Source organism: Mauremys reevesii, linkage group 20 (assembly GCF_016161935.1).
Source record: "Mauremys reevesii isolate NIE-2019 linkage group 20, ASM1616193v1, whole genome shotgun sequence".
Taxonomy (NCBI): Eukaryota; Metazoa; Chordata; order Testudines; family Geoemydidae; genus Mauremys; species Mauremys reevesii.
Window position 1 is genome coordinate 13356126 of NC_052642.1, and position 27497 is coordinate 13383622.

At 45.3% G+C, this 27497-nt stretch overlaps 2 protein-coding genes across 13 annotated transcripts in view; both read left to right on the plus strand.

Moving 5' to 3' along the window:
• Positions 1 to 1508, plus strand: part of KIAA0753 (KIAA0753 ortholog) — a 31928-nt gene extending 30420 nt beyond the window's left edge. For all 6 annotated transcript variants that reach the window (XM_039507575.1, XM_039507570.1, XM_039507574.1 and 3 more), the window contains one exon: positions 3 to 1508. In XM_039507575.1, coding sequence (XP_039363509.1) covers positions 3 to 120 — 118 coding nt within the window. In that variant the 3' untranslated portion in view covers positions 121 to 1508. The remainder of the gene's footprint in view (positions 1 to 2) is intronic.
• A 1772-nt stretch (positions 1509 to 3280) lies between these two features.
• PITPNM3 (PITPNM family member 3) overlaps positions 3281 to 27497 on the plus strand; it is a 357499-nt gene continuing 333282 nt past the window's right edge. For 2 of the 7 annotated variants that reach the window (XM_039507586.1, XM_039507591.1), the window contains exon 1: positions 7173 to 7373. Coding sequence is in view for 3 of the 7 variants with exons in the window: in XM_039507584.1 (XP_039363518.1) it covers positions 8245 to 8266 (22 nt within the window). In the remaining 4 variants the exon portion in view is untranslated. Of the gene's footprint in view, positions 3348 to 3545; positions 3719 to 7172; positions 7374 to 8229; positions 8267 to 25782; positions 26200 to 27497 lie in introns of those variants that run through there. The other 5 variants (XM_039507588.1, XM_039507587.1, XM_039507584.1 and 2 more) reach the window with 5 other exon arrangements.

The following is a 27497-nucleotide window of genomic DNA, read 5'->3' on the forward strand; positions in this document are numbered from 1 at the left end:
AGCCTTGCAGAAGAACTGACAGAAGAAGCCTTATGTGATGTGGCAGCAGAGCTGCAGGATGTATGTGAGGATTATGCAGAAGCCGTGTTCACTTCTGAGTTCTTGCAGCCCACAGAGTAAACGCTTTTAAATCTGCCATCAGCTAATGGAATGTCAAATCCCAGCCCACCAAGCATATTGGGTGCTTAGGCTTTTTTTTCAGTATCTTTCTTCTTACTGAGCACATGGAATAATCTGCTCAATGTATGGATGAAATTTGGAAGGGATTCATCTTGGTTTTTTTTTTTTAAATTATAATAAAGATGCTTTCCTTTTTAGATTTCAGTGTAATAAAGGTGCTGAAAAAGTGTTTGACTATAATAGAAGTAAACATTTAACAGTAAAGTTTACATATGTGTGCAGAGCCATTATCAATCCTTCTGTATATCTGTGATTAGTTTTTCACTCTTTTGTGTGATCTAGTGGTACGAGCAAAGCACTGAGAGTTAACGGATCTGGGGATGGAACCCAGAATTCTCAATAAATTGGGCAAGTCACTTAACCACTCCATGCCTTACTTTCTTCCTTTGTAATGCTCCTTACTTGCCTCACCAGAGTGTTGTGGGGCTTAATCAATAAATTATTGGTCAGAATGCACTTTGAGCTCCTCTGAAAGATGCGCTGGAAATACAAACTATTATTATTTCACATGCATTTAAAACCCAAATTGAAAATGCTGATGCAAAAAAAGTAAATGTTGTTTGATTTGCCTTCAGATCAAACCATCTAGGGCATTCCAGTATCACACAAGAAAGATGCTGTTTATTTTGTCTGACAACTGCATTAGCATTCTTCACAGTCTTGTTAGCTGGTTTTTGGACTAGATGCAATAATCCAGAGAGGTGATCCTCATGTCACAGCATTAAGTGGGTATTTTGAACAATAGCTAGAAGTGGTTTGATTTATTTGCAAGAAAGCTTGTGCTGCTGTACTATTGCAACCCCCTTATGGTTGTAACATTGTTTTCTGAATATTTTACAGCACTATGCAGATATGCATAAACATTTAACAGTCCATACCAACAAGACTATTTTCAGAAAAAAGTTATTGGCACAGGTTTTCTTCTCTCCCCCCCCCCCCCTTTTTAATACTAACCTAAAACAATACCATTTCATCTAGCACCAGCTCCATTTAAAGACCCAATCCTGCATTCTTTACTCACTTAAAATGCCCATTAAAGTCAATAAGAATTATGAGTGAACAAGGAATGCAGGATTCAGCTCCAAAATTGTGACATCAAACCATCTAGGGCATTCCAGTGTCTTCCTTACTTCTCATAGTTGTTCTTAGTATTGTGGGGGTATGGTGTGTATGATATGTACCTGAATACTTTAGATTCAGTAGCAGGTTAGGGATGGAATGTGAGACTTGTAAAATGTCCTTGCTTTTATTGATTTGTGTTGAGATGGTATTGCACAGAATTGTCTTATCCCCATATTTTTATTGCACAATAAAAATAAATAGAATAACCCACATTCCTGGTTCTTTTATATTGGGCTCATTTGTTAGTTTCAAATAATCAATGTCCTATGTTGAGTTTTGGTAATATATATCCGGAGGACAAACAACAAAAAAGAAAAAAGTGTATACGATAAAACGTATGGGCCAAAACATGTGACTGCTATTTACTGTGACAAAGTCCTTTTGTGCAATAATGTTTAACCCATTATAGCATCATTTCCAATATATCGAGATTTATATTTTTTTGTAAGTCAAAACACATTTTTGTAAAAATAAATAAAAACCCAAACCGCAAATTGTTTTTATTAAAGTTTGTAATTTGTGATTTGTGATTTGTTTTGATAATTTATTTATATCAATGTACTCTTTATTTGGTGGATTCTGTATGGTTTTGTAATTTTAAAACAAAATACAGCAAACTGGTACCTTTTTCAAAATGTGCAGAGATTTATTTTAAATTCTGGGTTCACTAAAACAGTAGTGTATATGTGCAAAAGTATTTTCAAATATTTGAATTGTTTTCAAATAAACTATTGATTGAGGATTTTTTTTAATTTAGAATAATTTGGATCTAAATCCTAAGTTTATTATAAATAATAAGACATGTTTGCATTCCCTGCTAAGAAAATTGCTCTTGATTTCTGCCATCCTAATCTTTACAGTCAGAAAAAGAGATGCTACTAGAGGGCTGAATCATCACATTATGGCCTTATACCACGTATAGGAAGAGCATTGTTACACTACCCCTAGAGCAGCTTGGGCAGGAGATGGTGCCTCCAAGGCCAGACTCCCTACTCCTACTCCCACTGGTCCTGGGAAGGAGTAAAGTAGTGCTAGGTCTATAGCTGTTGTAACATCTAGGGGCCTTGGGGATGTGGAGCCAAGCACACGGAGGGTGCTTCTCTCACACTGTGAGGTGGGTTGCCAGCAGAGGGGGTTGAGAGAGTATCTTATGCCACCGTTGTGGCTGGGCCACAATTTGGCCCTTACTAGCTTGAGGTAATCTGTTCAAAAGTAGCTTCATTTTCTCCCTGCATAAATTCCCACTAGGCTTTGTGATGCTAACTGTATATTTACTCCAATGATGCTCCAGTGAGCACCGATCCTGGGAGGGGTGGTGTGCTGGCACCAAAGTGCTGCCGTCAAGGTCGGACCCATACAGGAGTAAGGCCTTGAAACGTAGCACCTTCCTGCCTTTCCTAATACAAGAACTGAGGGATGTTACAGTCCATATGATTTTTATTAATAATGTGCCTATGGTATAGACTTTGAGGCCCCTGCTGAGAAACACTTAATATAAGCCCCTCAACCTGTAGCCGCTCTGCATGAGGAAATCCCATTGATGTAAGTGGGTCCTAAATGGACAACATATAGTTCCCAGTCCTGCAAAGGCTTATGCGTGTGCTTAACTTTATATCTGGTGAGTAGCCCTGTTGCTGTCCAGGGGCCTGTACATGCTACCTTTAAAGTTAAGCATGTGCATAAGTCTGCAGGGGCAGGGCTAGAGATGGAATGCAGGCAACAGCAAGTGGCAGCACCGTATGTCTGAACGGTTAGGAACAGGACTCAGGAAAGGGTTAATGAAACAGAGGGTCTTAATTAGAACAGCCAGGAGACACCTGGCAGTGGGGGGAGGGTCTTAATTGAGATTGCTGTGGTACACCTGAGGGGGTGGCTGTGAGGGCAGGCCTGTAAGGAAGGAAACCCTCCGGCTACTGAGGAGTGAGAGCGCCAGCCCCGAAGCAGAGAGGCCTGACGGCGAGGGAGCCCCACTGCCAGCCCCGAAGCAGAGAGGCCTGACGGCGAGGGAGCCCCACTGCCAGCCCCGAAGCAGAGAGGCCCTGGTGGTAGGTGGCTGAGGCTCTGGGCTTAGTGGGAAGCCTACACAACCTGAGGTGACACAAAAACCTGGGACAGAGCCTGAAAATGAGCCAGCACGGAGCTGAGATGTGCTGTGAGGAGCCTGAAATAAGGGACTGGGTTGCGGGGGGGAGTTAGAGTGGGAAATAGCTGAGCTAGTACTGACTGAGTGGTCTATGTTGCAGGGATGCCAGGGCGAGGGCCCCACGTCAGTGCGACTGTGACTGTGGATGTATCTGTTATGGAGGTAGGAGTTTGATACCCTGGAGGGGGGAGCCACAGTGCGTGACCTGCCTGGAGGGCTACGTTGTCAGAAGAGGAAGGGGACTCCCGGACGTCCAGCAGGAGCAACGGAGAGGTAGAAACGCTGCTTAATCATGCCTGGGTGCTAGGGGGCGCTCTCAGCAGCGGGTTGACCCTTGACATATATTTCGTTACTAGGTGGGTGAGGGAGGACTCAGGTTTACAGGCTGTGTCAGAGAAATGGGAGCATTAGAGGAGTGACTCGAAGGGAGACAGGGGAGGTCTGGTAGTAGGTTTGCCATCTCTGAGCTACAGGATAATCCTGAGTCCACAAAACTGGCTGGCTGGCAGTGTGTCCTGGGCCCCCTTACAGATTGCCTGGGACAGTTCTCTCAAACAAAGGGACAGTCATGGGGACACCTGGACAGGTGGCAGCCCTCGGCAGAGGGGCGAGAGGGGGAGTTTGCTAGCCGTCATATGGCTCGAAGTGAGCAAAGGGGTCACTCCTGAGAAACCTGGAAAGAGCCCCCACCCCGACCCCGCCAAGCTGTTACTGCTCATTTGTGTTCTCTAAGTGGCTCCTCCACCCCTTGTGAAAATAAATACAATTCACTCTAAATATTTAACTGTAGAAATTAAATCAGTGGGTTTCTGGGAGTAAGGTAGCGACTGCATGTGTTCTGCCAGTGCTTCCCACAGATGCTGGGTCCTCTTCTGGTTCCTTTAAAGTCAATAGGAGCATTGCCTTGACGGCTATGGGAGCAAGACTGGGTTCATTGATCTGTCTTTTTGTCTGGGTGTACTGCACCTAGCACAATAGGACCCTGATTCAGGAGTGAGGCTCTCATGCACTATGGCACATCAGCAAGGCTGGCCCATGTTTATCTGCCTTATTTATCTGGAATTCCTGGGCAAGAGCTGACCCTAAAAGATTTAAAACATTAAATTTCAAATGGCAAGTTCTGCCATATATATGTTACAGTTTTAAGGTATCTCCTCTCCTTCCTCTCAACTGCCCCATTGCATGTTGGCTAACACAGATCCAGACCTTCAAGGGACTAACTGGGGGGTCTGATTTACCCCTTATGCTTTTAAAGCCAGAATATCACTCCTCAAAAGCAAATAATGTGAAATATCTGACAACACACCTGCTGGGATTCCCTCTTTCCACTCTGCTTTCCAAGAATGAAGTTTGACTTCGGCCTTAGTCACTCAGTTATCTTTAGCATACAGCAGTGCTACCCTGAGTTGATCAGACTTTAACATGGGGGGTGGATGCACAGCACACCACCGCTCCAAAGTTATACAAAAACCCTTTCCCTTTATATACATTACACATTTTATTGCATTGACTATACATTGCATTACACATTTTTGGATTAGCTTTGAAGAAGCCAATCCCTGTGCAGCCTGTGCTGACTATGCACTGTCCATGATTCGACTTCCTCTTTACCTCATCTTTCCTTTCTTATGTATCCCTTGTTTATCTAGTTCATCGTAAATAGTTCCCTGTGTGTTTTCCCTCTTATCTTAGTTGGCTCAGACATTCTGTCATCTTAGTCGACTGACCTATTCACTTACCTTATTTAGTACAAACATTTTGTTTTCAACCTAATGATTTATTTCCTTCCCTAATCCTCTCTCCCAAAAAATGAGGCCACCCTGCATGTGTTAATTACTCATGTCAGGCCCAGGCCTCACCTGCCTTCCCCTGCTTTTTATATTAGCATTAGTTTCATTTGCATTATATTTCTGTCTTTCTGTGCTTCCTTTTTCAAGTTTATTACCCACATTTTCAAGAGCACGGTGGGGGGTACTCATTTGAACCACTATTAATATTAGGTTTAAGGCATGAACCAGGTGGTGCACAGGACCGGCTCTAGGCACCAGCAAACCAAGCACGTGCTTGGGGCGGCACAATTCCAGGGGCAGCATTCCGGGTGGTGTGTGTTTTGTTTTTTTGCTTGGAGCCACAAAAAACCTAGAGCCAGCCCTGGTGGTGCAAGCTCACCTCCTCTGATACAGCCCACCATCGTATTTCTACTGCCTGAACAATATTATCCTCAATTGCTTGTTGCCCAGCTATTAGTTGGGGAATGGGCACCAATTGCTCCCTCTTTTCAGGCCAGGCTACAGCTACAACACCTACAGCTGGAACCCCTGACCTTTTCTGTGTAGAAATCTGTGATGTAGGTAGAGCAAAGGCATCTACACCAGAAACTTTAACTCCAATTTCACCCCTGCAGAGCATTTGATGGGGGTTTCACAACATGAGGCTTAACTATAGTTTGAGGAGTCCCAGTGTCTCTCCAGCCAATGAATGTCTCCTCACTGACTACTACCGGCTGCTCCCACTGGTGTTCTGCTGGTTCTGCACCCAACATGATACAGCCAGACGTGTGGGCAGTGGTTTGGGATGTGAATGGTTCAGCAGGAACATATTACGCCATTGGCAGGCGTGTGTGTCTCTCCCTCTGGAGATTCAGTCACACAGTTAACTCTATGAGGTTGAGGTGCAGCTGGCCTTTCCAGCACCGCACTGGGCAAAGTGAGCAAAGTGGCTCCCAGCTCCCAATAACACATACATTTAATACAAGAAGGTCTTTCAAGGATATTGCAGGAAATTGCCATATTAATCACTATATAAATATAAATATATATATATATGTATGTGGTGCTCAAAGTTCATGGTCTTCTCAAGTCAATTTCAGTGCAGATAGTTTCTGCCTGCTGTTGGCAGGAAGATGGCTGCTGCTAAGGAATAAATAATAAACTTAGGCACCTCCACCGTTACAGAGATTTGCACCTTCAAGGGGTATTTCTGAAGTAATTTGTTAACTTTTTAATATATTTATGGGTCTTGGGTTTTTTTGCATATTTATTCCCCTGATTCAGCAAGATACGTAAGCATGTCCATAGCTCCAAGCACATGTATAATCCTGGGAGTACTGATGTTCTTGCGGTTAGGCACATGTTTAGGTATCTTGTTGTGACTTAATTTACCTGGTCAATTTTTCATATGCAACACTGGAATTTTCCTTTAATAGTGAAGTTTCAACTGTAACATGTCTAAGTTTTTGGTTTTGCTTTTTTAAAAATCCAGCCTTGAAAAGGCAGCAGTCTCTATTTTCAGGTGGATCTATAAGATTCCATTTTCTCTTAATTCTTTCTGCATTTATTACTATTTATATCTGTTTTTGCTAGTTCTCTGTGCTGTACAAATGGAAGAGAAGGTACAGCCCCAGCCCAGAAAAGCTTACAAGCTAAAACCAATGTGTTCAAGAATGACTAAGCCAAGGCAAGGATCCCTTGGGTTTTTTTTGTTTTTTTTTAGCGTGGCTGTTTATGATTTGTAGACGGTGTCAGGGTGTATAAACTCTAATCTAGAGGCTGGCAGGGAGAGGGTTAACTCTCCCCAAGGACTAGCAGGATTACAGCTGCCTGCCCTTACTGAAGGAATGGAGCTATCAGTCCATGGGAGATCGGGCTGCGCCCAGCTGGAGTTAATTTCTCCCTTTTAAAAGCTTAGTGTGTAGTAGAAACTAGACTTTCTTTGTGGAAGAAAGTAATCTGGGGCAAAGTTGCTGTTGTGAATTACTAGTGTGTGGACTGTAAAAAGCCATCCATGGATTGACTTTGTTTGGAGACCTGGGGCCCTCTTTGAGCTTTCAGTTTAAACCTTTGGCAATGAGAGCCATTGCTTTCACTTGTTTGTTTTGTCTGAGCTCTGGGAAAGCTGCTTGCTCGCCGGACCTGATACAGAAAACAGGGTATGTGCCAGATGCAGCTATAGTTATACGAACAATCCCTGTGCTGAGATATAGCTCACATTAGATATTAGTGGAGCAGCACTTTGTGAAAAGGGCTAGGCCACCAATGGATGTCCCCAAGTAGTGCTGCTCCTGGTGAAAGAAAATATTTGTAACATAAATTAAGGGGAGCAGGATGTAAGTAAAGAGAATAAAAAGAAGTGTAATCAGTCTCAAACCTTCTACAGCCAGCCTATTAACAGAGAGGGGAGTGTGTCTCTGGGTCTGTTTAATAACCTGGATTAATTTTTCATTCTCTCTGTAAAACTGATGCTCTGGGAATCACAATCACTGCTAAATACCTGTTGTTAAGGGCCTGATCCTGAGAGGTGCTGAGCAGCTGTAACTTTGCTGGAGTTGAGGGTGCCAGGAGTAGAGTGTGGGGTGACTGTGTGAAAGCTGTCTGTTAGATTTTGGATTCCCATTAACTTTAGTCGAGATCAACCATTCAAATCCCCTCAGTACCTTTGAACATCTTGGCCTTAAACCCTTTACTCTCCATTTCAAAATAGTCTGTTGTTGTTGTACTGTAACTCCATAGGCTGGTTTCTAGTCAACACTAGAGCTTGCTACATTAAAGTTGTTTCCAAATATAAATCTAGGATTCTTTATATGTTTGACAAGACTTAAGAAGGAGATGTTGGATCTTATTTAAAAAAAATGCATAAATGCTTATTCTGGTATATACTAACTGGTCAGAATGGCTTCATTATGGTCCTCCTGTCTTCTAGATTCTAGTGATCATCTGGCTGAGGAGCATGACTCATGTTTATTCAAGCTGTGTGTGTCTGAGTTAGGAAGCTGGAGTGAAGCTAAGGAGTAGTTGCTGTCTATGCAAGGGTTCTCAACCAGGGGTATGTAGAGTACCCATACAGGGTACATCAACTCATCTAGATATTAGCTTGTTGTAAAACTAGGCAACATAAAAAGCATTAGCAAAGTTAATAAAAACTAAAATTTTATACAATGACGTCTTTATACTGCTCTATATACTATACACTGAAATGTAAGAACAATATTTATATTCCAATTGTTTTATAATTCCGTGATAAAAATGAGAGTAAGCAATTTTTCAGTAATATCGTACTGTGACACTTTTGTGTCTGATTTTGTAAGCAAGTAGTTTTAAGTGAGGTGAAGCTTGGGGGTACGCAAGACAAATCAGACTCCTGAATATAGTATAGAAAGGTTGAGAACCACTGGTCTATGGCACAGCTGCTTGGGAATCAGACGTAGCATTCACTTCCATACCATTCCTGCTGTCCCTTCAGAGAGGAGGGTATTATGCAGCTAGGGACAGAAGAGCCAACGGTGGCATGTCTCCTTTGGGGACCATGCTGCCTAGGCGGAGAGGGAAGGCTGGGAAGTGAAGCAGAAGATGCCAGTAGGTAGAGGCTGGAGCTCCATCTCCCCCTGATATCCCTGGGATTTGGAAAATGTATTTTCCACCTGCTGTCCCTCCTCCTTTTGCAAGTGCACACCAAGGAATATTGATCCAAAACCTTTTTAGAAAACACCTCCTAGAGTTTCCCAATCCTCCCCTCTCCTGCCTCAGGAAGCTGAAGTATGGCCCTTGCCATCTCCTCAGTGACACTGAACAGGGATCTGGCATATTAAGGGTAGCCACAGTGGGATGTAGAATAGCTGAGCTGAGTGCCAGGTTCCCAGGAGTATTCTGTCAGTAAGAACATAATCCAGAGCATCTTTAATAAGTGGAGACAATTCTCTTTCATAAACCTTGGATGACTAAAGCATCCACTCCTACATTCAGGGAGCATTCAGATGTGGATGCATGATCTGAGTAATCTGCACAGGCTCTAACGAGGACATTAAAGCTTGCTGCTTGAAGGAGGGAGAACTTTGCCAGACTTAGCCAAAAGAAAATAGGTAGGTTTGGGCTGACAATTGCTGAGATCTCCAGCTCCAAGTAAAAGGATTGTGATTAGGCAGCAAATGAACATACAGTTTCAGATGGATTCTTAACCCATTCCTGCCATTGTAGCTCTGCTCACAGGCTGCCCTTGAAACAGGAAATATTGTGTATTATTTGTGTTCCATTAGCACCTTTGTTGCCCCATTGTGCTAGGCACTGTTCAAACACCTAGAAAAAGACACACTTCCCCAAACTGTTCAGTCTAAATAGAAAAAGGAGACACTGGGAAATCTACAGATGGGGAAACTGAGGCAGAGATTAACATGACCTTGGGCAAGGTCACTCAGAAAGTCTGTGCCAGAGCTAAGAGCTAAAGCCAGATCTCCTGAGTCCCAATCCACTGTCTCAACCACAAGGCCACCCTCCTTCATTGCTTCTTGACCTTAACAGAGGATCACTTAAAGTATTTATAGAGTGTCCTTCACCCAGGCATAGCCAAGTACTTGACAAACTAACGTTGAGCCACACAACATACCCCAGAGCTGAGTATTATTGGAATGGTTTGACCGATCAGGGAAACTGAGGCACACAAATTGAGTGACTTGCCCAAGGTCGCAAGCAGGCAGCATTAGGAATAGACACTAGAGATGCTGCTGCTACAAAATACAGATAAATGCCACTGGCTTCAGTAAGAGGTGCAGATAGTATTCTTAAGGCAGGACTCACTGTCCTCTGTTCACTACTTCTTACCTTTGAGGATCTGGGCCATGGTATTTAGACTTCTAACTTCCTTTGATTTTTTTAGGAGCCTAAATGTGTTTGAGGATGTGGGCCAATCTTTCTGTACTCTGTAAAACTATGGAGGTACCTGGAGATAAGTCAGGTGCTGTACTTTGCTTAATCTACTCTCCAGTCAACTGCTGTCTGTTGTGTTACTCCCTGAAATACCACACCATGTTTAAATCCCAGATTACAAATTTAAAAAAAAATAGAAACCCTGTGAAATCTGAAGAAAAAGTGTTATGGAAAGTCACAGTAGGAATGGAAGGGAAAAATAATTATCTGATTTGAAACGTGTATTAGCAGCTAATGCCTCTAGTAATATGTCCCATAATTCTGTAAGGTTGCTTCTTTTTTGATGATGATCTTCAGTAAGTCTGAATCTTGATATGCTTGTTTATGTGGTGAGTGAAGATTTATCTCAAAAGCTAATCAAAATGCATTTGAAGTCCCCTTCCCCAATGAAATGCAGATAGCACTGATCACTTATCAGTTTACTAATATAGCTAAATGCCTTTTCTACAAGGCTTAGAGACAATGCCTATGTAGCTGGTAAAGTTAACCCGATCAAAGCAAACAGTGCATCAGATGCTGTTTTCTCACTTAGTCCCACATAATTTATAAGCAGAGACACAGAGTTGTGAAACAAAATTACAATTTATCGCTTCCATTGTCTTTACTGAAGTTTGTCTCAGGCCCTTAATGACTAAAATAAGAGCCAGAAACATTTTAACAACATCTGGGAACTGGAAATCAAGGAGTTCTGAGTGCCTGCTTGCTTTTGTATTGCATATTCTTTACACTTATTTCTTGATTTATAAACAGTCTTTTCCTTCCCCTGGCATTCAATAATGACACTAAACACATGTTTAAGGTTATGTATAAGTGGTGGCAAAATCAGAGCCCTGAATATGTTCTTGGTGAGAACCAGCTTCTGTATCTTTAATGGGAGTGAAGGGTGCTCAGGACCTTGCAGGTTTGCAAGCCTTGATTTCTGCCAGTCGCTGGAGTAGCAGTATGGATTTATTTTTGTGATGTGTGAACATAGGCAGTCAGAGCAGTATTAATTAATAATCAAGGTGTTTTCTATGGATTTTTTTTCTTCCCCATCTTTCTTGAGCTTATAAAAGCTGCTGAAATCCAGTGACAGAGGTTGCACTTTCCAAATTGCATGTTGTTTCTTTTCCCAATTAAAAGATTTCTTAAATAAAGAAATTAACTAGCATCAATTGATTTAATACTAAGCAGGCCTAATGCTCCCCCACACCCCCACTGCAACTGACTTGACTATACAGAGCAGAGATAAACACAGCTGATGGAACTAGGGTGGGGGAACGTAACTTTATTTAAAAGAATAACCTCATTCTTTAAGACAATGGCTATTGTTAGCATTCCAAACTGCAATTCTAACCATCCCATAGAACCTCCCTTACTGTTAACCTTGATTAAGCCAGTAACATATGGTGCCAGCAATGCTGATTATTAGTAAAACTCTTAAAAATCATACCCTGGCTGGTGTTTATCTGGTAGTAACTTGTAGTGCAGTCTGATTCCCTTCTTCAGTTGACAGAGAGCAAAAATCTGCAATATTAACTAAATATAAATAGAATTAAAATGATGCTGGGAAGGGGAGGAAAATGACTCGGAGCCAAGATCTTCTAGAGGAAGGAACTGGGCTGTTCCTTATCTAGTCTGCTTGAGACTTGGGCTGATTCTGATCTTCTAATGTCCTGAAATCTCTTCATAGAGAAGGCGGGATGAAGAAGATGAAAACTCTCTAAAGAACTATGCAAACCATACAAGACACACAAGCCATTAGCATACACTTGTTTCCTTTGCTAAACTTCACCAATCACCACTCATGTCGGTAGTGGTCTATCCCAATGCTTATCTGTATGGTGGCTCTACCTCATAAGCTCATTGGAGTAGGGATTTTTTTTTAAACTTTGTTTTCACAAAGCACTTAGCACAATTAGGCACCAATATAACAAGTGAATATATGTAGCTGTCCTAGGCACCTATCTTTACCTAAGCACTATCTGTAACAGGGGTCCCCAACGTGGTGCCTGCAGGCACAATGGCGCCCGCCGGGGTGTCTAAGTGCGCCCGCATACTGGCCGGTGGACGAACATCTGCTGGAATGATGCTGAGAAGCAGCGTTATCCAGAGGCGTCACTGCTGAAATGCCGCCGATTTTCGGCGTCATTTCAGCGACAACGCCTATTGACGTTGCTGCTTGTTGGTGGCATTTTGGCGGATGCTCGTCTGCCTCCACGGTCCTCTGTGGCTCGTCGTCTGGCACCTGCCAGGCGAAAAAGGTTGGGGACCACTGATCTGCAAGAACACCTTGGAACAAGCTATTTGGAATAGAACCGAACCTGGGTCAGAAATTCCACGAGAACAATCAGAAAATGATCAATGAGGAACTGGGTCCTGCTGTGAATCTCACTGAAGTCAATGGGTGGATGGGGAGAGATGGGTGTTGAGTGTGCATTACATGCACACTCAGGCTCTAATGGTCCCAATGAGATTTGGTGGCTCTTGGCCCCTCATGGAGGAAGCAGAGAAGAGGAGAGTGGGTATTGCTTGAAAACACTCTACAGGTTCCATTTGTAATCAGCAGCCCAAGGCGCTTACAAAAGAGCAGCAAGAATAAATTCACAGCACACTGAACACCCCAACTTGCTCCCTTTGAAGACCATGGCAAAACTCCCACTGATTTAAACAAAAATGGGTTCAAAGCCTGAGGCAGATGTGATGCTTGTATAAGAGATTTTCATGCTGCAGTCTTTTGGAGAGGGGGTGGGGGACGGCAGACGATCCTTTAATACAATTTAAATGTTCAAACAGCAGTAGGGCCAGGCTTATTTTGGCAGTCCCATATGTATTACTTGAGAACAAATGAACTTGGCTGTTCGGAAGGACATCTGATAAGAGCAAAGTGAGAAGAATAGCTGTAAGAGAGTTTTCTGCACTCTGCTGCCAAGATGGATCATGCATCAATGCCTGTGCATAATTACCAGTGTAAGACTAGCAAAGGTCTGCCCTCCAATATCAGATCCTGCATGCTATTGTGGCACAAACCCTGAGGCAGGGATTTATCAATCAGCACATCTCAGCTGAGTAAGAAGGGTGCAGCGGATTAGTTTTTTCCTCAGTGCGCCCATACCGCCATCTGTAAATTAAGCAATAGGTTATGCTGCCCACAAGAGAGCACAGATGACGTCCCTCTCTATGCTACCCCAACTCACCGTAAAAGAAGCTGTGCAGCAGTCCTGCAAAGCGCAACAAATACTTTGACCAACAAAGTCACTTTTTGGGCTGAAAGTCAGCAAAAACTGGGTTCTGGCAAGGGGCCAGAGAAGGAGAACTTCCCAAGCTGCCACTTCTGAAAATCCAGTGGCCCCTGCTGGCCCCAGAGCTTGAGAAAAGCATGACAATGTGACCCCTAGTGGATCAAAACAAGGAGGCACATCATCTCTCTCTCTTCCTCATCCCCCCAATTTTAGTGTGATGGTTTTTTTTTTCTTTTTAAATCTCACAAGTTTTAAGCTAATCTCACTGCAAGGTCCTGAGCACCCTTCACTCCCAGTAAAGATACAGGAGCTGGTTCTCACCAAGAACGTATTCAAATGACTAAGGCTCTGATTTTGCCACCACTTACATTCATACATAACCTTAAATGTATGTAGTGCCATTATTGAATGCCGAGGAAGGAAAAGACTGTTTATACATTAAGAAATAAGTGTAAAGAATATGCAATACAAAAGCAAGCAGGCATTCAGAACTCCTTGATTTCCAGTTCCCAGATGTTAAAATGTTTCTGGCTCTTATTTTAGTCATTAAGGGCCTGAACCAAACTTCAATGAAAGTGATTAAGTAAAGTTGTAATTTTGTTTCAAACTGTGTCTCTGCTTATAAATTTTATGTGGGACTAAGCGAGAAAACGAGCATCTGATGCACAGTTTGGTTTGGTCAGGTTAACTTAACCAGCTACGTAGGGACCTTGCTCATGATTTTTTAATGTTTTCGGTTGGTAATACTAGTGTGTTAATGTGTGATTTATTGCCAGTATTGTATAGCTGGTTATAGAACCATCTATCTTTACCATCTAGCATTAATCAGTGAAGTGCTTTGGGATCCTTTAAAATAAAATACACTAGGGGTGAAATTTGCCCCTGGGCAGTGGACCAATTTGAGGCCTAGGCCTCATTGAAGCCTTAATTTGAGGGCTTAAGCGATACATAGGCCTCTACTGACAGCCTGCCCAGGGCTGAATTTCACCCTGGCTGAATGTGAACTGCCATCCTGTGACTGTCTGATATGAATTCTTTCTTAACATGCTATTCTACATTTACATTACTTGCCTCTCCATGTGGCGGAGTGTTCTGAGCGTAAGTCTCCTGAATGCCAACCCTAGCTTTCACTTCCTTCTGTGGTTTTGGAATATTATTACTATTATTGTAGAGCTCAGACAACTGTCATGGATCAGCATCCCTTTGTGCTAGGCGCTGTACAAAAAGACTCAATTTCCCTATCTGTAAAATGGGAACAGGATTACATTAATAACTCCACAGGCATATCATGAGGATTAGTTGACATCTGTGAAGTGATTTGAAGGCTAAAAGCACAAAATAAGTGCTATAATCTTTCAGTTATAACGGTTTGATTTTTGCTTTGCTTTTCCATCTTGGCAGATACCCATGAAAACAACTGCTAGCTTGATAGGGTGTTTGCTCTTGCTTGGTTTGAAATTTCCTATGATTTGCTGAGCAAATAGTGCTGCTGCTTCAGTCACTTTCATCTCTTTCTCAATGGCGCTTCTTGCTATGTGCTTCCTCTTTAATGGGAGGGATGTACCGCCGGCCACACCCTCTCAGTGGGACAGGCATGTGCATGTCACTCCTGATCTACACCTTCAACCCTGAGGAAGCAGAATGTCATCTCTGGAAGCGAGTGAAACTACAAACAATGGGGTCTCATGAGGAGGCTGAGTCCTTAATCATGTCTTAATTGCATCTCTGCAGCACTATTGCATCAGCTTGTTTAACAGACCCTCTAGACAATTTACTTTACAAATTACAGCCTACTTAGCCAGAATTCTGCAGCTAGAATGCTAACTTACTCAAAACCCACACAGTCTGTTACATCAGTCTTGGCACCTAGGGAAGTTTTTAATTAAGGGTGAGATTTTTCTCTCCCTTGTGCGGCTCTCTTTGACTGTGCTCATAGCTATAGCCGTGAAATTATTTATTTATTTATTTGTTATTCCCTTCCCAAAGATGAACAGAATGGGTATTGAAATAACCATTAAGCCTATATACCTCCCGATAATATGAAAGGAACTGGTGAATAAACTGAGAATCGGAGCTGCTTGATAAAAGGATAAGTACAAGAGGTGGTGTTCTTCCAGTGTGCCTCAGCATATACGAGTGTTACAATGATGATTGCCTATTATCAGGAGGAGAGTGTGAACGGGTTGGGGGGGTTGTCTCCTAAAGGCTCAAAGTGGGGATCAGATAAACTCTCCCCCACCAAGAGAAAAAGTCCTTAGACTATAATAGGGTGACACTAGGAAGGTTCTATGGGAACTACTGTAAAATCTTGTGGAAATTAATATTACCTGGCTCTTGTACATTGGTATTCGTCCTTAGATATCCAAGTGCTTTAGTAAGGAGGAAAGTATCGTTATACCCATTTTACAGATGGAGAAACTGAGGCATGAGGAGGTGAAACAACTTGCCCAGGTTCACCCAGAAAACCAGTGGCAGAGTTGGGAATAGAATCCCTGGTCTCCTGAGATCCAGTCTGTAGCCATTGGACAACCCTGCCTTCAGAACAGAGAATGAATTATGAGAACCCTCTTCTTGAATTCTTTAGCATGGGTTAGAAACCAACACAGTATGAATGGTGAATGTTTGTAACTTGCACATGATCACCAAACCAAGAACAGTTTGCTAAAGACATTTTTCAAATTTGAATGCACTGAAGAATTTCATCAGGTATTTGGGGATTGCTTACAGACTGCAAAAACAAAGGTGAAATTCATTAAATGAATAATCCCCTCTGAGCTAATGTCGTATGTTCACAATTCATCTGGGGGATGATTTTCAAAGCCATTGACTCTCAGTAGGACTTGGGTGCTTTGGAAAAATCTCAGCCACCCACAACTCTTTGCAGCACATCAATTTTCAAAGACTAAAATAGGCTAATGTATAAAATACCAGGAAGGTCAGACCAACTGATTGTTCCTTTGGCACCCATTCTTTCCCTCCTGTAATCAGGCCTGTTAAATATTAACTAGCCGTCTCCTATTTTCTTAAATGACTCTGCATGCACTTATTATGATCTGTTCTGTCACTGATCTTTCCCAACATACCATTTTGTTACGGACATACAACCCAGCTCCGGAAGGAAGGATTCCTAGCAACGCTTTTAGGCACTAAAACAATGTTTTGGAAAATCAGGCTGCCTTCATAGAAAATAACATTGGGAAGCTGTCAAACTTTGTCAGGTGGAAAAAAGAGCTGCCTTGGGGTCCTTAAGTGAAATCAAGGCACTCTGCCATTTATCTTTGTCTTCCTCTTTTAATGGAAAAGTCAAAAAGGGCTTGATAAAGCAGAACTAATGGTAGTAATATTGGAGGTTATGGTATCCAGGTTATGCTTCATCCCAACGGGGAAGGGAAACTGGAGTTCTTCCTTACTGAAAGATGAGGCAATGAGACATCAGGCAGGGTGACTGTAAGAGCAAACAAACCTGTAAATTGCTCCAGAGGTTTGGGTCCCTGATTTTTTAAATTGGTGTGGGGATGGATTGATCCTGCTGGATTTTCTATACATCAGTATAATTTAGATCTGTGATCAATGTCTCTTTATTTTTTATTTTTTAAACAGTGTTGCCAGCCCTCTGGATTTCATAGTGAGTGTCTCAGTACTTGTTTTTTGTTTTTGTTTATGACCCCAGCTTGGGCTTTCTTGCTTTGAAAATTTCAGCTTTTCATTTAAAAACAACCAAACAAAAAACACAACCCAGATATTTTTAACCTTCCTGGAAGGGTCAAAAACCAAATAAGTGTAATATTTGGGTTAAAAATCCTGAGACCTAAAACAAACAAACAAAAACCTTTTTGGGGGAAGCAGGTGTCCTCATTCATGAATTTTTTGAAGGCTTGGGGTTGGCAAGATGGTGTCTATATCAAAGTTTCTGCTGAGTGTTTTCTTACAGCTTCCTCCATTTCATAAGGGCATCCCCAGAGTGGGTCTTCCCAACAGTTCCTTAGCATGTTTAAGTTGTTCTTGCTGTCCTGATCTGAACAGGGGACTGGGCCTCTTGCTCTTAAAAACCTCTGTCTGTGGGACTCCCACTCAAAAGGAAGTCATGACTATAAATGCATAAGCTCTGTGGATGTTCCTTTAAGGTTTGGGGCCGGTCTGTGGTATGATCCTATTTGTGTCTGCGGACTAGTGATTCTTCCCGAGCTGAGCCTGTTCCTCTCTCCCCTTTAGAAGTGAAGATTCTTTGCTTTACATTGTGCAAATCCCTCACTTGTTTTCATTAAGGATTTAGTCATAGAGTTTAAGGCCAGAAGGGATCACTAGATCTAGTCTGTAGCACTCACATGCTAAACCCAACCACTAAAACAAGACCAAAATATTACAACCCACAGGAGGCTAGACTAGACTATTCTGTGCCACAGGCAGAGAATAGACAAGACTGAGGTGCATTTGTAAACCATGTGGAGGACAACCACAATCCTGATTAAAATAGACGGATTCTGCAGCAAACTCACATGGCAACAAAGGAATTGAAGCAACAAGTGATGATTCACAAGGCCCCACTTAGATCCTTTGATTTCATTATTCCAACTCTGCCTTTGCCCATTTTTATTACATTTCCAGTCTTCATCTCCCCCTGCCACAGCAGCTGCCAGAGCAGGAGGGCTCTGCAGTTGGATGAGTACCTGTACTGTTCTCTCTTGCATACAACATCCTTGAGAAGGCTTCAAGACTGATTGTATTACTGATCAGCATAACCCTGCTCCTGTTCTTATTGAAGTCAATGGGCACTTTGCCATCTAATTCAGTGGGAACAGAATTGTACTGCATACATGTATTCTGTTAGGCCAGGGACTAAAAGTCTATTTATCTCTCTTTGTTAGATTGCAACATGTGTCAGAGGCAGCATCCTTCAGCTCAAAGCACAGGGAGAACTCCTTGGTGAGGACGTGGGTAAAGAACACTAAACTGGTTCAAGATTGAACCTACTCCAGCTTTTGCTCCTGAAAATTATCATTGAAATTGGATTCAACTGAAGTTAATGGGGCATTTTCCATGGGGAAGGACAGCTGGATTGGCCCATTAATGGGAGATTGCATTTCTCCACTGAGGCACTAGTGGGTAGAATTCACTGGCCTGTGTTCTGCAGGAGGATAGACAAGGTGAGCATGAGGGTCCCTTGTGGCTTTAAATATCGACACTTGTTGGTCGGTTGTTTTTAACCCAGAAGCCCTGATTCTCCAGGCTGGCTGTACAGTGTTTGGTGCGAGATATGGTGGGCATTTTACACCACGCTTCCTGCTCTACAGCTCTAGGGCTGGTTGACTCTAAGCATGTTAGTGCAGCCTCAGAACTTGCGGTTGCCTGAGGCCTTTCTAGATACTGGAAATGGGCAGAGCTAGTAACAACCTGGCCATGCCTCTGGCCTCCCCCAGACGCTGTAGCACCCGTCGCTGGCTTGGTGTGTAAGGTCTTTGGGTCAATTCCTCTAACTGTTATTCACCAGCCCCATCTCTCTGGCTTATTTTTCATTCCCTTTCCATTGGCAGAGCAGCTACTCTCCTCTGGGACCCCGGGCAAAGCTTTGCTCTAAGTATTATTTTCAGCTTTTCAATGTCCTGTTACATGGTCACGGGTGATCTATAAATACAAAACTTCTCTTGAGTGATTTAACACTGTGGTGCCTAAAGCTGCTCCCTCTGGGTCTGATTCCTGGGTCTGCTACGACCCCTTTTGCCACTCCATTGGTACAAAGGACCATGAGCTGGCCACTAGAGATTTTCTCTTTCCAGGTCAGATTGGGTTGTGCTGCACTTTCTAGTGGGCAGCTGACGTGCTGCAATTGGCTGAGAGCAACTCAGTGAGCAGGGGATTCGCATCTGGCGCTAGACAGGAGAAGTGGGGCCTTGAGCAGCAGCCTCCAGGTCCCCTCACTTACCGGGCTCTTTTTCAGGCCTACGGGTTACTCCAGGGCCCAGCAAAAACTGCTCCTCTTCCTGCTGAGAGCCACCACTCTCTCAGGACCATGCCCTGTTGCAGGAGGCGGGAGCGGGGACCAATGTGGCTGGGGGTGGGGGGATGATCTGAGAACCTGTCTGAGGGAGGTGAGCCGGTGCAGAGGGTCCGGTGCAGTTTAGGATTCTCACAAGTATGTTTACTAAGTGGCGTCGCGCCATCACTGGTGGTTTCAATACGTGCTATGATTGGTAGAATTGTGGCATCGGTGATGCCACGATTACAAAAATGCTGCTATTATAAATTTGCTGCCCCAGGCCTAGGCCTTGTTGGCGGAAGCGATAAATACGCCGCTGCCTAGAACCTCTCATGTTTCATCTTAAGACAATGACCTGGTAAATTGGTTACAAAGTAAAAACAGCAGCATATATAGATGAAGTGGTTGGCAGTATGGGCCAGTGGATAGGGGATAGGGGACAGGATTGGAAGCCAGGAAACCTGGACTCTGACTCACTGTGTAACCTTGAATGATTCATTGTAGCCTCTTTGGGAACCAGTTTCTCCATCTGCCTTTGAGATCTACAAATGAAAAATCCTTATCTAAGTGAAAATTTATTATCAGCGACACATTCACTGCTGTTCAACCAGCACATGATCTTGAGTATGGATTAGGATGGATCTGGGGGAATCCCTTCTAGAAAATCAATAGGTGAATTCAGTAATGCCATTAGTACTTATGAGCCAGGACATTTGATGGAACAGTTACATTTAATGTGAGTAATTTTGATCCATTTTTCTGGGAGTGGAGGGAGAGAAGGCAAAAGCTGTTTGTTTAAAAGGGTGTGTGTGTGGGGGGGAACTTCTTTAAGCCTTCTAAGATTGCTAAGAAAGCCTGGTCCATGGCAGGATACTAAATTATCCTCACCTTTGTGTGAAGGACTCAACTAGAGAGAGGCTAGTCTGCTAAACTCCTGGTGTTGATGTATAACCAAAAGTTGATTCACGTGTGCATCAAAGGAGAGATTAAAAAAAATACAGGCGAAAACTGAACAATTAAAAAGCTGCTGATCAGTACAATTAGGGGAGGCTCAAAGACTATTTATTCAAAAGACTATTCAAGCAGACTAAGGCCTAACCTGCAGTGGAGACTTCCTCAGACTTCAGCCAATAGTGGAAATAAGTCCCAATTTAATAATCAAAACAGGGTTTAAGTGGAGCATGTATCTTGTGCTGGCTGTTTGCAGGGGGATGAATGTCACCAATGACTTTTTGTGGGTTAAAAGTGGTGGGGTCAAACTAGAAGGCAATGGGTCAAATTCTGCCTGCACTTACGCCCCTGCCACTCTGCTGACTTCAGCGAGGTTTCATGGGCATAAAAGAAGGCAAGGCCTGGGGTTAATGCTGCTTGTGGTGAAAAGGAGGAAGAGGACTATCGCTGTGGGCCCATCTTGTTTTGCATGCTATCATCTGCCTTCATAATGATCTTTATGATAAATTGACTCTTCCAGTAAACCGATTGGTCATGCATTTTCAAGCACTTGTTAAAATCGGCCAGTGTTTACACTTTATTTTTGTTCCTTTTTGCCCTGTTTAACTGGTGCTGGTCCTAGTGTGACCTGTTCTGATCAGATATTATCCCACAGAGCTAGCCTGTCAGTTCCTGAGTCCTCTTCCCTAGGAGGTGGTTTGTTTAAACTGGTACAAGCCTGAAGTCATTTGTGAGTCACTAGCATAGCTTCCAAAGTTGCTAGTGGTACAGACCTTGAAACTAGCTACTTATCTGAATGCCCGTTTCCCCTCCGGTAACGCAGACCCCTCTGCTCATCTAGTCATCTTTTAGAATTCTTTCGGCCTGTGGCATAGTGATGCTGGAACATCCTCAGGAAATAATCATTTGGGCAGATCTCGTAACCAGTACTTCATGCGAAACGGCAGAGGGGAAACTGTGGCTTTGGGCCAATCTTCCAGCTGGGTTCTATCACCCATGGGTGAATGAAGGTAAACCATCGGCTTCGACACACTCCAGGGCTCTGGGGTTCAGAATTCCTGGAGTGTGTCTATTTCCCTGCTCTGCCTTCTGACCTTGGACAAGTCACTCTACCCTTCTGGGCTTTTAAATGTTGATCTCAGTGGCATTTATTGTGATTGACTGTGTCATTGCACCCTTCATTTTGCACCTACAGGCTTTGTGCCAAGACTAGCTCAGTCAGTCGCTGGAAGCATACGTGCTGACTTTTGGTTTTGCTGGTGGGTGCCCCAACCTGGCTCCACCCTCACTCTGCCCCACTCCACCTCTTCCTGCCCCACTCTGCCCGCCTCCCCTTAGGTCCTCTCCCCTGAGCACCTCCTGCACCCTCCTGCCTTGAAGGCGAGAGGGGTGGGTGGGTGGGTGGGGGTGTGTGTGCGTGCGTGCGTGTGCGCGCGGGGACAGGTGCTCAGCCTCCCCTCAAAACTGGCAATTTTCAGCATATTTATACACTTCTTTCGTAGTCTGTTATTGAATGTCTATCATTGGCACCTTAATGTAATCATTAAAATAGTAATGAAATATATCATTACATGATCATGAATTACAGTATATTAAAATCATTACACTCAGCTACAAGCTGTCTTCACCAACATCCCCGTGTAAAGACATTGAATTTGCTCTGGGCTTCACACCTGCTTAGGGCCTGTTTGGGAGCTGAGGGCCACTGATGGTTGTGGGAAGAAGGTGGATGGGAGGGACAAGCAGTGGGGAGTCTTTCCCCCTCTTCCTTCTTCTTTCTCTTCTCCCTTCCTCTGGCTCTCCCTGCCCCTTTCCTTTTCTCTTGTTTCTTCTTTAAGTCCTTGCTCCCCTTTCTGATGTTTTCCCCCTTATTTCTTCCCACCCATGTCCCATCTCTCTCTGCTCCCCACCTCCTGGGTGCTCTGGCTGGTGGCTGCTCCCACCCACACTCAGGGGAAGAGGAGGTTCTCCTTCCTTGGGTGGGAAGGTTGCCTAGTGGTTAAGGCACAGGCCTCCGGCTCCGGTGTTCTGGGTTTGATTCTCGGCTCTGCCAGAGACTCCCTGCTTAGCCTTGGGAAAGTCACTTCACCTCTGTGTGCTCTAGATCCCACCTGCCCAATGGGACCAATACTGACCTTGCCTCCTTGGCTAAATCCAGTCATGGCTGTGTGATGATGATGATGATGATGGAAATGGAGATGCCAGTGTGGGTAGATTTGGGCTGAATTCACCACAGCTTGAGAGAGAGCCAGCTCCGCACAGGGGGCAACGAGGGAGAGGGGGCTCTGGCCAGCTCCGCACAGAGGGGGATCGGGACTTCAGCCCTGCTGCTTTTGCCACAAGTGTGGCTGGGGCTCCTGAGCCAGGGACTTCAGCCCCACATCTTCTGCCAGGGTCCAGGGCTCTTCCCCCTTTCCCTCCCACCCCAGCATGGCGCCTGCCAGGCTCCCTTGGGTCCCCTGATGCCTGCTGTGGCCGGAGTCAAGCCTGGCTGGCAGGGAGCAGCCATACAGGTGGAGGCCATGGCCATCAGCCCAAGAGGTGTGGGGTGTGAGCAGGGGCTGGCTGTGCTGCTGCTGATAGCCCAGCACTCCCACCCATGCCTAACCCTAAGACTTTTTTGTGAGACTCACTCAGCCTCTGCCGGAGCAGGGAGACAGGAAACAGTTGATCTGAGCCTGCCTGCCAAACAGCTGATTGCAGATGCGTGCAGGCTACCTGCAGGAAACAGCTCATCTGCCAAGGCACCCGCAAAACAGTTGATCCTTGGCTGCCAAGGGGCTGGTCATCCCAGTGGGTGCTGAGCACCCCCTATTCTTGTGGGTTTTTTTGTTTGTTTTTTTTTCCTGTGAGTGCTCCAACCCTGGAGCACCCATGGAATTGGCGCCTATGGCTGGAAGACTTTCCAAACGACTTGCCTGCTTTGGGACTACCTGTGCCTTTGTGGTGAGCTCTCTAGGGCAAAAAGACTCACAACGTTGACTCTCATTCGATTTGTGATCCACTCTAACTCCCAGATCCTCTTCAGCAGGACTACCGCCTAGCCAGTGATTCCTCACTTTGTAATTGTGCTTCTGATTTTTTTTCCTTCCTAAGTGTAGTATTTTGCATTTATAGTTATTGAATTTCATCTTGTTGATTTCAGAGCAATTCTCCAATATCTCAGTCATTTTGAATTCTAATCCTGTCCTCTAAAGTGGCTGCATCCCCTCTCAGCTTGGTGTTGCCTGTCCATTTTATAAGCATGCTCTTCACTCCATTATTCAAGTCAATAATGAAAATATTGAATAGTATTGGACCCAGGACTGACCCCCTGCAAAGCCCCACTAGAAACACCATCCCAGTTTGACAGTGAACCATTAATTATTACGCTTTGAATACAGTCTTTCAACCAGTGATGCATCCACCTTATAGTAATTTCATCTAGAACATTTCCCTGGTTTGCTTATGAGTACATCATGGGGGACTGCTAAAAGCTTTAATAAAATCAAGATGTATCGCATCAGCTGCGTGTTCCATATCCACTAGACCAGTATGCTAGCAAGTGAATATCAAGGTAGACATCAAGATGCAATGTTTACTGGGTCGCCCATCCTGTCCCAGAAATCACTGCACGCTATAGTAGATTTAAGGGCAGATCCTTACAGTTGGGAGTAAGGCACGCACAGGATACACCTGCTCCTTCACAGCTGCAGGCGAAGAGGTAGGAGCTGCAAGATTTCAAGTGTTGGCTGCAGGCACCTCATCCTCTTGGATCCATAGAGCAATCCTTTACCTGTCACTGAGCCTACTTCCAGCTCTGGACCTACATCCGCTCCTAATCCACAGTAAGCAGGAGTTCTCCCAGTTGTGGAGCGGGCCCCGGTTTTTTACTCCAAAATATCCAACCCCACCTTGCACCCATAAAAAAACATGCACTTTCCTCTTTGTGTGTGTGGCACACATCTCAAGCAGAGGAAAATGCATGATTTTTTTCATTCTGGTGTGTGTGTGTTAGAGCGCTTCATTTTTTTTGTTTACCTGATGACTCTGGGATCATTTTCCTTTGCATGGGCACTGGTTGCTTTTAGAGATCCATGTAACTTGAAGACTTTCGATTAAAAAGCGATCAAAGAGGCAATTATAGGATCTGGCTTATTGCTTTTTGTTATATCCTTAACTCTTCCAAAATGGTGCCTCCTCCTTGCTTTGTCACTTCCTCTCAGGGTAGGGGTTTTTTTTTTATGCTGCAGCAGAATGAGCTTTATGAGCAACAAAAATAGAACAAGGCTAAATACTTAGGCCAAATCCTGCCGTCCTTACTAGGGCAAAACTCTCACTGGAATCAGAGGGACAGGGCTTAGCCCATGTGGTCTTTTATTTTCTTCAGCAGCTGATCACTCAGAGCTTCCTGGTTCTCTCTTCTGGCAATTGACGTCAGACTGGAGGAAACTGGCTGAGTCTCTGTTGGTATTCAAAGGGGGACTTGTGTCGTCTTCCCAGAGCAATAGAGTAGCAGTTGACAGGTCCCAAGTCCCAGCAAGGAACTGTATCATCACCTAGAGCCAGTTAGTGATGCGTGTGAATTCAGCAGGGGGAAAAAATGTATCGGGGGCGAGGGGAGGTTTATGGGGGACGGCGCGGTGGAGGGGAGAGTTTGGTCAAACGGAAAGATATTTCACCCCTAAACAAACCAACATGTGAAAGTTCCCACTTCTTGAATGCTCCTCTTCTGCGGCTCTGCACTAGATACTCGGGTCCATGATCCTTCCCTAAATCATCATGAGGAATAGCACTGTTAACTCAGAAAGCTTTTTTTAAAAGGGCCACAAACCACCGGCTAGCGGCTTCCTGTCATTTCTGTGCTATCAGTTTGTTGGGAATGAAGAAAAATTACCCGAGGATGCGGGGCTCTGCAGCGGCTCCTCCACACACATCTACTGCCCAGCCACTCCGGGGAGGAGGAGTTGGTGGTGGGGGGGCGTAAGGGATTCACGCCGCACTGGGATTTGGAGAGACTTTTGGGGTGTGGGAGGGGAGGAATTGCTAATTTCTGACGGGAGTGGGTGGGATTGGGATCGTCGCAGATCTGCTTTAAGGAGAGGCAGGGGCAAAAACCCGTTTGCGGACCTAATCCAAAATCGGGAGAAAGATCACCGTGTCTCGGGGAGGGGAGAGCAGGCTTCACGGGGCTGTACCCTTTGGAGAGCCTCTTAAAAGTCTCCCCTGACGAGGAAGGCTCCCTCGCTGTGTTGCAGCGTGAGACCCTGGCATGATCTCTCGTGGAGGGAGGGCTGGGCCCGGGAGACACTGTCGCAACCGCATGCTTCCAAACGCTGTCCTTTGCAATTGCCTTTCCCCAGGCTGTGGGGTGGGACAGGGCGGCTGAGGGGCGCTCCTGAGATTCCCCTCCCCTGGAGAGGGAAGGTGGGGGTGGGAGAGGGAGTTGTATGTATTTCTCTCTCTCTCAGGACACAGTTCTTGATTATCTTGATTTTTGGGGGAGAGACACAGAGTCCCCTCATCCCAAACTGCCCCAGCCGCTGGGCGAGGGCAGCGCCTGCTGCTTTAACCTCTCCCTCCGGGTGCAGGAATTGTCCGCTGCGCCTTTAACGGGGGTCGTTACACCGGCGGCGGAGCTGCAGGAAGAAGCGGCAGCGGCAGCAGCGCGTGGTGCCCTGGCGGCTGCTCCCCTCCGGCTCCCCGGCGCTGCAGCCTGAACCCCGGGAGAGGTGCCGCTAGAGGCAGCCGAAGGAAACAAATGTGGCCGAGGAGCGCAAGACGCCTCGTCTCCCCGTGCGCTAGGAGAGCTCCAGCGGCGAGCCGCTAGGGCGCAGCGGGCTCGGAGAGCGGCGGCCGCGGGCAGGTGCGGGACGCGGCGCTCAGTGGCAGGAGCCGAGGCGCCCGGGGAGATGGCGAAAGCCTCACGCCCAGGTGAGCTGCCTGGGGAGGAGGAAGGGGGGGGCGGGTTTGGCCGAGCGGGGAGGCGCAGCTCAGGCAGGTGCGGGGGGGAGGGAGGAAACCCCAAACTCAGGGACTGTCTGGCTGCTGCGCTCTGTGCGCCCAAGCGCACGGGGTCCCTGCCCCGTTGGGGCGCGCGGTCTGCATGCTGGGGTCCCCCCCGCCGCGCGGGGAGGGCACCTGGATGGGCACTAGGGGCCGGGGTCTGTGACTCGGGGGGCAGCGCTCCTGCTCGGACTGGCGCTTGGGGCTGGGGATGGTTTGGGTACATGCCTCCATGGGGCGAGCTCCTTGTTAGTTCTCCAGGTGGTGGGCTCGCTGGAGGGGAGCTTGCGTTGCTCCTCTGCAGCGGGCGTTTGAATGGATCGCATTTCTCCCGGCTGTGGGGTGGGTGGGGGCAGCTGCGTGTCCATGTCCTCCATTGCACGTCTCCAAATTGCGGTGCTCGGCCATTTGGTCCCCAGCAGTGGTTTTGCTGGAGTCAGGGCTCCAGGCACAGTTTTATTGCACGACTGGCTCCCTTTGTAGCACTCCCCCCCCCTCCGGGTTTGCCTTGTCATATCGCCCCACCAAGACAAAAATCTCTTGCAAGTCACGCTATGCTAACTTGCATGGTTTCTGGTAGCGTGCACCTTCTCCTGAGATCTAGCCAGCCATTCCTTCCACATGTAGCTAGTCTGACCATCCTCTCGTATACATAGAGCTATGAAGCCCTTTGCCAAGGTGCAAAGACAAACAAACTTTTCCATGAATGGAAACGCCACTTAATTTGCTCCTCTTTTTCCCAGCTAAGTTTGTTTAGGCTCCCAAGAGGCTCTTTCCTCTTGATCGGTGCCTGTAGCATTTAGCTGAAAGCCTCGCATGTGGTTTTCATTCATCTTTACACTTCATTGTTGAAAATCTTGAGCACGGCTTTTTTTTTGGGGGGGGGGGGGAAGAATCAGAGAGCGAGTGCAAGGATCAACAGCTATATCGCTTGAGATCTATTTTTATTGTAGACCGGCTTCCTAAATGATTTCTGCTCCACCATGACTTCCTCTATTTTATACCCCCTCACTGAAAAGGTGGAAAGAGTGAACGAACTAGAAAGCAGAAGCAGCTTTTTGAAATGGGGTTTTAAGAGATCTGGAGGGAAACCCTGCTTTTTGACAATAATACTACTTGATACATTTTTATCGTCAATGAAACTGGTGCTTCTCCCCAAGTAGACTTACTAAGCTAACCCATTTGTTCAGAAAAGGCTTGCAGGACAAAGTGCCGATTCCTTATCT